The 16,077-nt window shown below is 42.0% G+C and overlaps 1 protein-coding gene across 1 annotated transcript; it reads right to left on the reverse strand.

Annotated features, from left to right (window-relative positions):
* Window positions 1–781: 781 nt before the first annotated feature.
* DAPL1 (death associated protein like 1) lies at window positions 782–9,579 on the reverse strand. The gene is made up of 4 exons (XM_037398395.1): window positions 9,438–9,579; window positions 5,182–5,269; window positions 2,617–2,680; window positions 782–1,055 (listed from the first exon to the last, which is right to left on the reverse strand). Exons 1-4 carry the CDS (start codon window positions 9,493–9,495, stop codon window positions 936–938), a joined length of 330 nt encoding a protein of 109 aa, XP_037254292.1. The 5' UTR covers window positions 9,496–9,579; the 3' UTR covers window positions 782–935.
* Between the last annotated feature and the right edge of the window lie 6,498 nt (window positions 9,580–16,077).

Below are 16,077 nucleotides of genomic sequence, written 5' to 3' on the forward strand. Positions count from 1 at the left end.
TAGCCGCAGTAGGAGAGTATTATTCTCTGGACGGGGTGGGACCATCTATTTACATTGTCTTTTGCTGGCAGTATGAGCAGGCAAGGCTCAAGGATACTTCCTGTATTTGTCTTACAATTGCTCCTCCCCATTATTAAGCTTGACCCCTCAAAGATCCTACTACTACTAGTCGGTGCTCAGCCTCACTTCCCATTCTACCAACCTTGAGCACTATATTCAAATCACCAATTCTCTGCACCTTGACTCCTCCCTCACACCGGCCCTCTTGTCCCAGACGTTCCACACCAAGTCAGGTACTTCCTTCACTCACCCTCCCCAGCCCAAAAGAGGTTCAAACAAGCAAACAAACAGATTTCACTTTATTCTTCCTACTGTCTGGATCCCAGCAGAGGACTCTCTGTAGAGGAGCTGTACTTCCTTATAGAAAGAAATACAAGAAAACAAAAAATATTCCCACTGCATGGAAATCTTTCCCAGGACTTTCTGAAGTTTCTTATTATGAAGAAGCCTAAGGCATACATTCAGCATGGAACACCTACACCTAAATTAAAACAAAACCCCATGCCTTTCAGTTGTGACCTGCTTTCTTAGGATCATGTTCACTTCAGCTTTGTTATCATTAAATAAAAAAACATTAAAAAAAAAAAGAGGGCTGACTGTTTCCAGTACTTCAGTCAAAATTCACACAGTAAGCGAAGCTGTTAAAGAGTTCTTGGCATTGAGTAATTACACTAGTAAAACCAGGTTAGACAGAAGCCATAGTATTTTAATAAATCCTGAGTACATTTAGTAAATCTCCTTGTATTTTATTGTCAGTTACAGAAATACAGTAAGATACAAGGCACACAGCTTTTGATCATTTTACCACAGTATGCTAAGTGCTATTCAGAACAGAAACTCACTTTTAAGTAAACATGAGTATTTTATTACGTATCTTAACATTTCCGTGGCTGTTGAATAACGTACATTCTTTTATGCAGTATGAACTTCTCCAGGGCAGGCTGTGGCTTTTGGTGAGCCACTTGTAATGCTGCTGCATTAATTTTGTGGCTCATCTGTAACATTAAAGGAGGGGAAATAAATTGTGATAGGATACAGCTTTTCTGCTATTCTCTTCCTAAATTCCATCATATAAAAATAGTTTAAAAACAGTAGTAAAACCTAACCCCCTAAAAGTTCAAATGATCAAGACCTAAAACCCACAGTGATAAAACCCACAGATCTGTACATTTAATTACAATTTCTGTTTTCAAAGTGGTATTGGCCTGATTACCTTCAGTGAACCATTGATTCCCCCCGCCCCTCCCTTTTTTAGTAGTTCATAGAATGAGCTGTCAAGAAAAGGAAAGCAGAGCAAACAATCGGTATGCCAGAGTTAACAGCAAGTTGCTTCAAATACTTATTCTCCCAGATTCAAATAATCATCATTACAGCATCTAAATAACACTTTCTAATCTACTGAGGATGCTTCACATATGAGATTTTGGAAACCAACAGGAGAAGGAAATGGTAGGTCAGAACCGAGGAGATGGGGACAAGCGGAAGAGAAACGGGATAAGTTGTACCTGCTCTCCTTTACAAACAAGCCTAAGCAGAAATTTGAGATCTACATACTAAAGCTATAAACACATGTGTTAATAAAATCTTATGTTGAAATGATGCAACTGATGTTTTACCAAGCTCTATGGAAGAGGAACTCCTGTATGCTTCAGAATCTAAAGACTGCAAGTGTATGAAAAATAGAGGAGATCTTCACATTAGCATGAAAATTAAAAAGCTGCTTGTTAAATCAGCTCTAGCACAGTACAGGTGTAAGAGTACATCAACAGCCTAGCAAGAGATACTGGACAACAGTTACAAGCATATCGATGAACAGAAGGGTCTATCAACAGTTTTGTAACACAGAATTTTAAATGATCTTGTAGTGTTTCCAGGTGAGAAGTCAAGAAGATACCTGACTAATGCCAGGCCTCAGGTGAAACAGCTGCATTTGCGCCATCAGTGGAATGTGCTGTGCCTGTTGTCTCGGGGATCACTTAAAGCTGTTCGACATTAGCTTACCATCTCAGTATCCATGGCACACTTGCTAGTGACACTGCCCACCTCCTTCAAGAAGCTATCTTTTCACTTCTCTAAGTTGGACCCTTACAGAAGGTAAATCTATTTCCACAGTAGGATGAAGAACTGACAGCTAGGTTTTGTTCTGGCTTGTAATCCCAGCTCTGCCACAAACTTACTATGTCACTGGTAGTTGTTCCCCACATTCCAATAAATAAAAGCCAATATGTCACTTTAAAAAAAGGGCACATCTTACTATCTTGCTGCACTTTAACAGGTACACATAACTACCCTGGGGCTACCTAGTGTTAAATAGGAATGGAATCAAACACCACAGAATAAGGAAGAAAGGCTAGTTACTTTTCAGCTATCTAGCATTTTAGCAACTACCACTAAAGAAAGAGATTACCTTAATAATATTTAGTGGTAGGTGACAAACCTACAAATGTCAGATGACAGCAGTTTAAAGAATATGCGCTTTTTGATTACTTTTTTTTATGGTTAGCTGTATGGAGAAGCCCTGATAAACATGCATCTTGTTCTTCCAGACATACTTACTTTGCTTAGCACTCCTGCTAGCAAGACACTCATGTTCCGAGTTTTTGAAAAACTGGCAATAGCACTATGTAGGAAAAGAAAAAAAAATTAGCATTTCCATCTCACAGACACACTTGCCACTTTCATTTTCCAGACAATACAAAACATTTTGTAATAGAAATTCAGGTTTTGGAGCTAAAACCTTTAATCACATTTAAAAACATATGACACTAAGAAAAGGTATGCTACCTCAGAATAGAACAATGCAAAAATCTGTGTTGCAGGCTGTTTATTTAGATATACAAAAATGCACATATAAAATATCCTTAAATATCTCAAAAGGGATTTATTTTTTTTTTTTTGCACGCTGTGGAGCAGCTTCACAGAACCTGAGCACTGATATCCAGAGCTACAAAATTTGCCTTTGTAATTTTCTTGATTCTGATCTCGACCCACAAAAAAAATGGGAGTCTCTGCTTTCGGGGAGCATCTCTCTTGACAGAAGCAATTTGTCAAGCAAGAACTTTTTGTGCAAGATTATCTCATGAACATCTTCATATTCCAGTGAATAACAGCCATGCTACCAGTATTCCACAAATAAACTGTGGATATCAAATAACTTAGTTCAGCAACAGGAAGAATCGTGGATTGCACATTCTTCTGATGATACCATTATTTGCAGTGACACCTCTGTATCTTAAAATGGAGTTGGAAAAAATCCTTATTACCCTTACACATGGAACCAGGTACCTTTTAATGTGACTCTTGAAAAAGTAGATAGTGCTTCCGTTAAGTTAATGATTCTGTGGAACAGGCAAAACACATTTCCTACTGAAATTTCAATTTACTAGTCGATACAACTTGCCACACTGACAAATGTAAGTTACTCAAGGTCTGTTTATGTGATAACTATGACTATGGAAGACAGCAGCAAAGTTACACCCAAATAACTGGCAATCAATGAAAAGAAAAACCTTCTAACTCCAGAAAAACACATGCACACACACATAAGTTATTAAAGAACAACAACAAAAACCCAAGAACACCCCAAACTTTGAATAGTTTCTGTTAACTAGTGAGGTTGTCAGAAAACTGTCAGGCAGAGATCTAGTTACTAACATGATACATTACATTCTATTATGCCATGTATTACACAGCAACTTCAGTAACTTTGTTACTTTCAACACTGACAAGAGGGATAAAGGCACTAAACGCACAGGAGTTACAATGCTGAGTGGAATTTTAGATGCGCCTCCTCACAGTACTTCAATCATCACATTTTGTCCTATCCCCACAAGTCTCAAGTCTCTTCTGTGAAGTCTTTTTCCTATGAGCCTTCAGTAGGAAGCATCTAGCTCACTGGTAAAGGCAAGTGACACAGCAAGATATGTACCAATTTTAACTGACAATCGGCTAAAATTCAGGCTTCCCGTTTCCTCACAAATACCCTATTCACCATATGGAGGAGAATATGTACACTACTTCTTTGCTGAGCAAGGTCACAGCTATCAGGACACAGCAGATTTGTTCCAAGAGCAAATCACCGGATCAGGCTCCTTTGAACAAAATTTTGTTACAGCAGTTATGACAGGTGTGAGGTACCCTGCAATAACTATGCAGTTCTAGATAGGCCCCCCAAAAATTGCAGGCTCTTAAAGGGAACTTTTTGTGCAAAAAAGAAGGTATGTGGTGAGATAAGAGCATCTGAACTCAGTGGCCACTGAGAAAGTTTAGAATTGCAATAGAAGCAAACACCTGAGTGTTTAAATCCTATTTATGCACTGTGTTCCATTTAGGATTTGGACTGTAATGCAATCTGAGGAACACCACAAGTCATTAGATGTTTACCCTCTTATCCTTATATTGGTCAACTTAACTTTTTGTTATGTGATATCTAAGAAAAGTGCATATATTTTAGAAAAACAGTCTTCATTTGAAAAAGCTGTGAAGAAAATACCTGTTTTGATGACCACTTCAACTAGTCACTGCTACCTTATTCAAAAGTAGAAGCATGCTTTCACTTTGGGGCAAAATAGCTTGAGTAACATTATGAAGTAAAAAACAGAAAAAGCCAAATTAGATTTCAGATTGAAATGGGAAATATAGCCTATATAGGAGACAGTAGTCTCTGCGGGGAGCGGGGCAGGTGGGAAGGTGCGAGTTTAAATTCAGAATTAGGACAGCCTAAAATTAATTTTTATTTCACTGGAACTGTTTGACCATTACTTTATTAGGTACAGGTAGGCAACACGTTTTAATTTCTGTTCCATAACACATGGTGATAGAGAAGGGATTCAGCCTTTGTCTTTCACCACAAGGCACTGTCCTTAGGGTTGGGGTTTTTTTTTTTGGGGGGGGGGGGGGGGGGGGGGTGGCACGGTGGGGTGTTTTTTTCCTTTGTGGTTGGTTGGTTGTTTTTTTTAAAGTCAATTATTATCTCAAAGTTGACTTTTATCTATAAATTGCACAAATTATTTTAAGAATGCAACTCTTGAGAGATGGAGTTCTCTTTGCTTTCAACCTTCGGCCCAATACCTATGAACTTTAACTACGGGGCAGGGGGGAACAAGCCCTGCAGTGGAATACCTTGTTTTTTCTTTTCCTGGAAGTTTAGTATTTTTCTCAACAGGTCCATTTACTTGCTTTTTAGAAACTCTCATACCTCCGGCTTTGACTGCAAGAAGAAAATGCAATTTATGTAAAAGCGTATCTACAGAATTACATACTACATCATGGACACTTAGAGAAGGAAAAAATACACCCCAGATAATTGTTGACAAGAAATCATCTTTCAGTATTTGACTCCATGCTTCACTTCTAAACACACACATACACAGAAATAAGACCCAACAAAGACTTTGAACTTCTATGTCATGGCATACTCAAATGAACTTCCAAATCCTATAATCAAGATGTCAGAGCGGGTTTGGTAACTGCTAACTGTATTAAATCTTAACACCTTAGTATGTTAATACACATTCTTCCCCCCTAAATCTCAGATGTAATAGTTTCCATTTAAAATTAAAAAAAAAACAAACCAAACAAGCCTCTACACACTTTCACATTTCTTAACTATCAGCAATAAAGGTTTCATCATAGAATCATTTAAGCTGGAAAAGCCTAAAAGAGCGACACTGCCAAGTCTACCACTAAACCACGTCCCATGGATGGGTGCAACTGTCCTATTGGTGATCAGCTTTGATTATTATAATTATAACCTTCAGAACTGGCTTAGCTTTAAGCTTTCATCATGTGCTTTTTAGTCAATGTCCTGACAGCAGAAAGTATATTGTATTTGAGCCCTTTTCCATGTTCTTTTGAGAGCTGCATTGTTCTGTGGGAAAGATCCGATGCTAGCAGAACACAAATTATGATCTTCACAGACAAATTCATTACATAAGGTATTCTAGAATAAACCTAATAATGCAGATAAGAACCAGCTGCATACTTATCTTGTACTTGTGTCCCAACATGTTTAATTATATTTTGTTAAGATATCTGCCAATCACAAAACCAATTAGCACTAATTAAGCTACAGACAACCTAACAATAACAATTTAAGTTCTGAGACATGTCAGAAAATTCAGTTCTGAACAAAGAACATATAAAGTTATCTAAAACATCTTGTTAAAAGAAATACTTTCTTCATTAGGGTACTTTAAGTTTCAAAATTGTGGGAGTAAGAAAGAATAAACTTGGTATGCATTTCTCAGTTTGAAGAAGTTGTGTTGCCTTACAGCAAGGTTCTTACTCTTATCATGAATAATCAAGACTGGAGTTTTCAAGCTCAAATATTTGGGGGCAGAAGTGAATAGGGAACGGAGAAAAAAGTTTAAAGAATTACTCCATTAAATAGCACGAGACATGTATTTGGCCATTTCAGGGAAGCTGATGTGTCCATCTGTAAGCAACTCCCATTTTCTACCAAATCTGACTACTCACCTTGTACCTCCTGGTTGCAGGTTTAGTTTAACAAATAAGAATTCTCCTTCAGACATATCCAAAGCAGCCTTACAGCGCTGGATTTCTGCAACTAGACTTGGATTTTCTTTTCAAAATTACATACATACAGTTAATTACACTGCTGTATAAGCAGCAAATGAATCCCCTAGCCACCTTATAGCTGCAAATACAGACAAATACAGCTGCAAATACAGACTAAATAGACTAAACCGAATTATTCTGGGAGTCTACCTGCAAAATGAAAAGTCTCCTCTGAAATGGAAGTGTCAACCATTTCCAATTATCTACCAGTAAAGAGAACCAAGATTCTAAATACCCTCAGCTCACAAGGTGTGAAACCCTTGTCTTTGAATGCGAGAGATAACATGAGAGGCATCTTTAGGTAAGAATGAGAAAAAAAAAAGAAAGAAAGAAAGGGGAAAAAAAAAGACACAAACCACAAAAACTCATGGAATATTTCAAGGTCTTAGACTGATGTTTTCTTGACATCATGTTCCCTCTATAAAACATTCATCAAAACACCAATGCTAATTATCCCAAGAATAATTCTACAGCTTGTTAGGTGCTTAGATTTTTTGGCTTCTTAAGAGTCAAACTGCAAATGGGAACTCAGCTAAAAGTTTGGATGTAGATAAAAAAACATAACTGAACCTGGATCCATGACTTTTGGTTTGGGACCTTCACTAAGCACACATGTGCAGGATTGGTGATTTCTAGATGCAAGTGTTTTTCATGTTTTTTAATTTAGCAGGGTGAAAAGATCCAGATGCACAGGGAAGCAACAACGTTTTAACACTATGAAGCTTTAGAAAAAGCACAAGGGAGTGTTGGGGGGGGAGTGTTGGGGGGGGGGGGGGGGGGAGAGGAGAGAGATACCCCAAATGGGAATAGATATTTAAACATTTAAGTGGCCAATCAGGAATAGTATCTACTTTCAACAAGCCCACAGAAGAAAGTTATGTATAATGATTAGAAATAATGCAAACTTATCTCAATCTTTCCACTGTCCTGAAAACAGCTGCTATTAGCAGCGGTCAAACCTGCTCATACACATCCATGGCAGTGTAAGAGTTAAACATGGATGCTCCTGGAAGGCACCAGAAAAATGTTTTGCAAATTGCCTTGAAATAAAGCAAGCAAGACAGATATCAAAATTTTAGTACAGAGTTCAATTTTGGGATTTTGGTAAGTGCCCTGTAAGCCATGTAATTGAACAGTTGAGAACTAAGGGCCAAAATCTTTACTAACTTCCATATTTAAACCACCATATACTTTTAAAGAAAGGAAGGAAGGAGGATCACCCCCCTTCTTCCCTCCCCTCCAAAAAACACCAACCAACCAACCACCAAACAACCAAATAAACCAAAACCCAAACGTAAAACAAAGGCACTGAGCTCTCCTGAGTCCCTAGGTCACTTGTGAATACTGTGGTCAGAATAAAGGTGCCCATCTTCAACCCACTTTGTCCACCAAGTGCACAACTGAAACTACTTATTCCTGCCACCCCACTCCTCTGCCAGAGACCTCCACTGCAGGGCCAGATAAGCCTTACCAAGACACAGTTTACTGTCGTGCAAATTAAGAAAACCCAGTACCCACACTAGGTCACTGCAGTGGTTTAAAGGCCCTTTCAGGTGCAATTCACCTGTCCCGGCCACACAGTGATGAAAAAATCCAGGTAAGGACTAGAGACAAGCAAAGGTGAAAAAACTACTTCACGTACTTCACAAATTCACGTAAAAGCATGCTCAAAAAAAAAAATATTATACTTTCAAGAAAGCCAACCAGATTTTAGAGGTGTGATGTGACACGTAAATTATGCCTGGCGTTCCTGAGGCTCCTAATGAACCTGGGGGACAACACCCCTGAACTGGCTTGGACTAGGCAGCAGCTGCACAGCAGCTCCGCAGGCGCAGCGTATGGCAGCTCTGCATGCGCACCTGGTACGGGCGGGAGGGAAACCAAGTACCTCCGCCAGCTGTGAGCTCTGAGGCACCAGCTCCACACCGCCGACAGACAGGCAAGCACAGGAGCTGGTTACCCTCTGTATGCCTTTATAAACTCTCCAACAAACCTAGACATGCATTTAAATACTAAGGATCACATCCTTACGATGTAGAGCAGTGGTTAGTGTAGAGCAGTGCTGGGTGCTCGTCAGCCTGGACTCAAAGGCATGCTTTAGTCAGGTAAAGAACTCCCAGAGAGCGCAGGGTGGGAAAGTTTTTCATGTCAGGATAGGAGGTGAGGAAGACTGCAACAGTAAAAATAAAAGGAAAAAAATTAATTAGAACACTGATGCCTAATTCTCTCCCTACTGGTAACGCATTTCTGATTAAGACAGCAGCAGAACCTCACACCACCCTGCTCTATCAGGCCCGAAGTCAAGTTTAAATTCAATGGCGCGGGCGCAGCGTGAGGCGCGGTGGCTCTGGCCGAGCACGACGCGCTCCTTTCCACGCCTACACCTGGGCGAGCGCAGGTCTCCCGGCCGCTCCAGCAGCTCCCCCCGCGGCAGGGCCGGCCTCCGGGAGCAGCCCCGCCGAGCCCCCGGCGCCGGCGCCGCCCCACGGTCCCTCAGGCCCGGCGCGGGGCGACGCAGGTGCCCGCGGGTGCGGGGACGCCGGCTGCGGCGGGGCAGCGCGGCCCGGCCCGGTGACCCGGCGGGCGCCAGGCGCTACCAGGAGGCCGTGCTTGCGGAGGGCGGCGGATCGCGGCAGCCGCGCCCCCTCAGAGAGCCGCCGCCGCACGGCGGGGCAGCAGCCGGCTCCCCTCTGCCCGCCGCGGGCCCCGCGGCCGGGGGGCGCCCTTTCCGCGGTCAGGAGTGCGGCGGCCGCGCACGCCTCCCCGCGCCGGGAGCCCGGGGCGGCCTCAGCCCCTACCTGCGGGAGGGCACCGGCCCAGCGACGGGAACGGCGAAACGCGCTTTCTTCGCACCATGGCGGGCCGAGGGAGTCGCGGAGCAGCGCCCGGGCACGGCGGCGGGGCGTGGGCGCGGCTCCCGTGCGGGCGGCGGCTGAGGGGCGGTGGCTGCGGGGCGGTGGGAGGTGGCTGCGGGGCGGTGGCTGCGGGGCGGTGGGAGGTGGCTGCGGGGCGGTGGGAGGTGGCTGCGGGGCGGTGGCTGCGGGGCGGTGGCAGGTGGCTGCGGGGCGGTGGCTGCGGGGCGGTGGGAGGTGGCTGCGGGGCGGTGGCTGCGGGGCGGTGGGAGGTGGCTGCGGGGCGGTGGCAGGCAGCCAGAGGGGTGGTGGCAGGCAGCCAGAGGGGTGTTGCGCTGCCTGCAGCAGCGGGCCGAGGAGCAGCGCTGAGAAACCGGGCTGCGGCGCTGCAGCGTGAGGGCATCGCGTCAGTCCGGCGAAAGGGAGGGAGTGACTGAGGGAAGACAGTCAGCTACGCGAGGAGTTAGTGTCAGACTGACTGCTGTCCCGTCTCCCTCTGGTAGAAACCTCCATCACCTTAGTCAGCTCTCATCCAGGTCGCCCTGTCTTTATGCCTTTTTCTTTGTCATGGTTGCTCATCATAAACTTCTTAAATTACTGCTGTAGACGTTAAAGTTTTCCTCAGCCTACTTTATTTTCTATGGTATTTCACTTAGAATTTTTCTCACTTGTCAAGTTTTTTATTGCTTTCAGAATGGTATTGTTGCTCTTGTTGATTTGCTAGATTTTTTAGCTGAGTTTCCTACAGAATCCAAACTTACACATCCAGCTCGTGTGTTTTGATGTACTCCTTCCTGTTACTGAGAACTTTTGACACCCCCCTCGGCTGCTCTGGGCCACATTTGACAGAGGACTAGAGACTGCAGATACAGTTCGGTGCTCTAAACTTGGCGAAAATCCATTTCTGGTAGAGAGGTACCTCAGCTGCTACTACTGCAGCTGACGGAAGGACTCTAGCAGGAGTTCACCCCCTGGCAGACAGCAGAGAATCTCAGTGCTTCGGGACATCTCATCCAGAGTGCACATCCCCTCAGAACCAGAGCCAGTCACTCGGGCTGTGTATTCCATGGAAACATGCCCTAACATGTATGCAGGTCAAGGAAAAGTCTGGTTTAGTCAGTGCAGTTAACGCTGACTTAAGTGGTACAGAAAGAAAATGTCATTTATTATACCAGGTGTCATATTACAGCATCTGTGTTCTTGCTAAGTGATAATATGTGTTTCATATGTATGTGTTTCACTCTGCTGTTCAGCTGCACCTGCTAAGTGCTTCTAATGAAAATAGTGAAGTTAGTGTAAAGTTGTGTGTGACCTTGTATCCTGACTGAAGAAACCATTCTCTTTGGGGACAACACCAGGTCATCAGTTTCTCTGCGAGTTTTTGAGTGGTGCTGCAGCAGAACTTGGCTTTAACTGTCAATGACACGAAGTTCAACTATAAGTCTGTGGTCCAAATTGTAAGTCTGATGTCTAATATAATAGTTGTGAACAACCCCCATACTGATGTGTGGATGTATGTGACTGTGCATTTGTCTGCTAGGTTTCCATGACCAGTGTCTGGGGAGAAAGCCTCTAAATTCTTTTTGCTCTCCAAGGGAAGGCTTGAAGGCTTTATGTTCCACCGATCAGGAGATGCACAAATATTTGAGGGAAAACTTTACCCTTACAGCTGATCCTTATTTGTTGGCAGAAGCCACAGTGAAATACAGAAGCTTTACAGAGATGACAGGAGATTATTTTTTTAGTCAACTTTCTCCCCAGTTTTATGCAAGCCATTTAGCAGTAAGGCTACAGCTAGACCTTTTAAGAATTATGTGGTGATTTTTTATTTCAAGCAAAAGACTGTAGAACTTGATTTAGTGAGGTAAATCTTACCCTCTTCAATCATGAATAACTGCTTGAGATAGAATTAAAATGTTGACACTCACATGCCTTTTTTTTAAAAAAAATACCCATGACTTGAACATATGTTTGTTTTACACAACAAAGGCAATTAAAAAAAATTTTTTTACTATCCATTTTTAAGCCTTGATGTATCATCATGACCAATTTGTCTTCTGTTCATTGCATGCTAACACAAGCCCTAGTTTATTGTCAGTTATCAAAATGATCCTCCCTTCCATTTTTTCTAAGAACCTGCTAAAAAATCGAAAACATTAAAAATACCTCGCAGTACCTCCTTCCGCATTATTTTATGATTTTACCATCTCCTATTACTACTGCATTACTGATACAATTTACATTAGAAGATCTTTCTCTTGAAGAGTTATTCTGCTCCTGCTGCCTATACCTTAGTGAAATTGCATTTTTGTTTAAGATGCAATAACTTACATGTTAATGAACTAGCGTGTCATAAATACAGCAGGGAAATGGCATGAACAGTAAAGGCAGAAGTTCCAAGAAAGGGCATGAACAAAGCTGCTGGGTGAAGCCACATTAATATTGTAAAAATAGGTTTTCCAAATCCCTTGGAGAATGAAGGCTGAACTTTGCCATCTTAAACAAGATGTTTGGAAGATCAAGTTAGTTTATTATAAAAGAAATCACCCAGTTGACTTGGAAACAAGTTGGTAACAGACTAGTCATTGCTCATCCATTGTCTAGGGTGGTGGTCTCCCAAGTGAGGTGTGTGCAGCCCTGGGGTGTGCAGGACTGATCTGCTGGTGTGCATAAAAGATAATTTTAGAACTTCTATTTATTCTATTTTTAAAAAATTATGCTTTACTAGTATTTAATATACAACTTGACACTGATTCCCTCACTTGGTCTGTATGTGAGAGGACCCTGTGCCATGGATGGTAACAATGTCTCCTGGAGGCAGGGCAGCTGTTCACAGTGCAGAGGTGTTCACAGCAGTGCCCTTGTTTGTGTGCCCACTTTCGGTGGATTGTGATGTATTGCAGTTTGTGTCTGCCTGGTCGAGTGGATTTATGGATTATATTATCTAGGTGTCACTAAAATAACGCTTGCAAAATGATCAAGTGGTCAAAAAGATTCCTGCAAAGAATCCACCGGTTGAAGGCGATGATGCAAGCACAAGTGAACAACAAGAAAATGGCAGAGCTGACACTTCATCTACTCCTAGTACGAGCTCATCAGCCACGTTACACGGTAAAAGCAGTGATGATCTAATGAGATCTGAGGAGAAATCAGCCAAAAAAAAATTAAATTATCAAAAAGCTGAAATACGGATTTACATCTGCTATTAGTAATGAAGAACCTCATCCTAATTGTGTGTTGTACCCTGATATAATAGCTAATGATAGTATAAAGACCTCAGTTAGCGAAACATTTAAAAATGAAGCATCCAGAAAATAAAGATAAACCTCTACAGCTTTTCAGTGATTTTTTTGAAAGTCATGTTATACACAAGCACATACATAATTTCACTAAAAACTGTAAATCTTTAAAAGCCTTTTTGAGGTTTCTTACTGTCGTGGTTTAACCCCAGCTGGCAACTAAGCCCACACACTCGCTCTCCCTGTGGTGGGATGGGGAAGAGGATGGAAAGAGTAACAGAAGACTCATGGGCTGAGATAAAAGACAGTTTAATAGGTAAAGCGAAAGCTACAGACACAAGCAGAGCAAAACAAGGAAGTCATTCACCACTTCCCATCGGCAGGCTGGTATTCAGCCATCTCCAGGGCAGCAGTGTAACGGTGACTTGGGAAGGCAAACACCATCACTTTGAACATCCCCACCCCACCCCCCTTTCCTTCTTCTTCCCACAGCTTTATATGCTGAGCCATGATGTCATACAGTATGGAATATCCTGCTAAAGAAAATGTATTTTGAATTAAGAAATTTAGAGTGCTGAAGCTGCTAAGTGGCAGAACCAGGCCTCGTCCCTTGTATAGCCCTAACCCAAGGCTGGTTTAAAACTTAGTCAAGTTAATCAGTGGGAGAACAGAGAAACAACAGATGATCAATTTGTGTACACAGGTGCATAGGATAGAGATCCAAATTACAACTTTGTCTACAACAGCTTATTCTTGTACTCTAGATCCAGTAATTAAAAGAACTCCACTTTGTATACGGGCTATAGCAACTGCTGCCAAGTAGTGGAAAGAACATGGGCTACTGTCCTGGGACCCCCGCAACAATATGTGTACCCCATGAAGTAGAAATACTTTTGAAACAATATGCAGAAAAAAGCGCTTTCTCCACAAAAGGCACATAGATATGAAGTAGTGCTTTTACCTGCAGACAATGTGAAACTTGAAAGATGTAATAACCTTCATCCAGCTGCCTTAATGCCACTGCCTACAGAGGGAGAAAAAGATGGTCACAATTGTGAACAAGTGGGAAGCACAACGAGTAAGCCGTGAGACGATTTAACAGATCAACCTTTAGATAATCCAGATTCAAGTCTTTTTACAGATGAACCATCACACTATGAAGATGGCTGGCACTGTACTGGATATGCAGTTACCACAAAAAATAAAGTTTTATTGGCTGGACCTTTATCTCCCAATCTAGGCGCACAAGGTGCAGAAATTGTTGCTCTCACTGAGGCTGCAAAATATGCACTTGGACCACGAGTTAACCTTTACACGGATTCTCAGTATGAATTTGGAGTTTGTCATGCTACAGGTATGCTATGGAAGAAGCGTGGGTTTCTTACCTCCTCAGGTAAGACCATAGCACAGAGAACTTTAATTAAAGAATTGTTAGAGGCCATCCAACTGCCCACAGAATCGGCAGTGATTTATGTAAAGGCTTATACTAACCCCTGAGACAGTACATCTCAAGGAAATGCTTTGGCTGATCACGCAGCAAAAGCTGCTGCACGGCAGGTGATTTGAGCAATGACTCTGATTCTGACTGAACAGGATAAGGCTGAACTCCCAGATGTAACTCATCTCTACGAAGATCTACCTGCAGAAGACAGACAAACTTGGGAGAAATTGGGAGCACAATAATGTGATGGACAGTGGCTATTAGGAAGTAAACCGCTACTTCCAAAGAGGTATTTACTACCTATCACTCACTGTCAACATGATAGATCTCATGGAGGACCAGAAAACATTGCTCTCAAAATCCAACGATTGTGGGCAGTGCCTGGAATTTATGCAGCAGCTAAAAGAATTTGGGAGAGCTGTTGACTGTGTAAAGAATCTGCCTCTTTAAGAATGAAGACACTGCTGGGAAAGTGACCTCCAGCAACATATCCTTTTCAAAATCTTCAGCCTGATTATGCCGAAATGCCTGAAGTAATGGGGTTCACATACCTACTTGTTGTTGATCAATTGTTAGTGTGGGTGGAAGCTTTCCCTACTTGGAAAAATGACCCAAAAGCAGTTACTAAAGCTCTCTTGAAGGAAATTATTCCTAGATATGGAGTTCCAGGTAACTGATTCTGACAGGGGAGCTCACTTTTCTGCAGCTGTATTAGTAAAAATTTATCATTCATTAGGAATTCCATCACAATTACATACTCCCTGTCATCCAGAATCCTCAGGACCAGGTAGAGAGGATGAATAGAACTCTCAAAGAGAAATTAGTCAAAGTTTGTAAACAGACTGGGTTAAAATGGCCTGAAGCTTTAAATTTAGTTTTATGGAATATAGGAAATACTCCCAGGTAGCCAACTGGAGTTTCTCCGGCAGAAATTATTTTTGGAAGGATTATAGCAGTACTGGGAACTTATGTCCGATTGAAGACAAGTTTGTTGCGTGGAGATGAACAGGTAACCCAATGTTTATTGTATTTGCAAAATTCTTTTTTGGATTTGAGAAACCATGCATATTGGTATCAAAGAATTAACATCTTGGTTCCCTAACCTATCAACATGGTTAAAGAAACTGATCATTATAATAACTGTTGTGATTTTTATAGTTGTGTCTGTGATTGTATTAATGCAATGTTGTGTGACGTGTGTGACTGTCTTAGTAGCAAAATTACATGAAAGAATTTGGAAATAAATATGTTAGCTATTAAAGTATTGCAGGTATGCAATGAAAAAACAAAAGGAAGGAATTGTTAAAGAAAATGTATTTTAAATTAAGAAATTTAAAGTGTTGAAGCTGCTAAATGACAGAACCAGGCCTTGTCCCTTGTATAGCCCTAATCCAAGGCTGGTTTAAAACTTTGTCAGGTTAATCAGTGGGAGAACAGAGAAACAACAGATGATTAATTTGTGTACACAGGTACTCTCAGAAACGCAGGTGTTTTTAGGAAAAATCAGTATCTGTGAATAGGAATTGCTTGTTCGAAGACTAAGCGTGCTTGAAGGAGTGTGTGAGTTAAAGCAGGAAGAAAGATGATGATCCGAGGAGGAGCTTGGAACCGAGGCAGAGACTGGAACCGAATAGATGAATCAACTGGGACAGGGTCAGTTGATGGATTCGCAGAACTGGCAAGACCAAAGGAAACTTCTATAAACTTTGGACATTGACTAACAATTTGATAAGTGTATATAAACTGTGCTGTATCCATTTGCTCTCTGCCACTCACTGAGGTGGTGGCCCAACTCTGAGTTGTGATTAAAGCAAGTCTAGTGGTACCCGCGTCAGTGTGAATTTTTCCTTTAACAATCCCTTGGGTCAGTTGGGGTCAGCTGTCCCAGCTGTGTCCCCCCCAGCTC

This window comes from Falco rusticolus, chromosome 8, assembly GCF_015220075.1.
Source record: "Falco rusticolus isolate bFalRus1 chromosome 8, bFalRus1.pri, whole genome shotgun sequence".
Taxonomy (NCBI): domain Eukaryota; kingdom Metazoa; phylum Chordata; class Aves; order Falconiformes; family Falconidae; genus Falco; species Falco rusticolus.

What these genes read in the sequence shown, in the direction of transcription:
- DAPL1 (XM_037398395.1), bottom strand. Translation starts at nt 9,495, where the DNA reads ATGGTGCGAAGAAAGCGCGTTTCGCCGTTCCCGTCGCTGGGCCGGTGC. An exon ending in GGGCCGGTGCCCTCCCGCAG is followed by an intron (nt 5,270 to 9,437) that starts GTAGGGGCTGAG and finishes TTCTTCTTGCAG; the next exon opens with TCAAAGCCGGAGGTATGAGA. An exon ending in TAGCAGGAGTGCTAAGCAAA is followed by an intron (nt 1,056 to 2,616) that starts GTAAGTATGTCT and finishes TTAATGTTACAG; the next exon opens with ATGAGCCACAAAATTAATGC.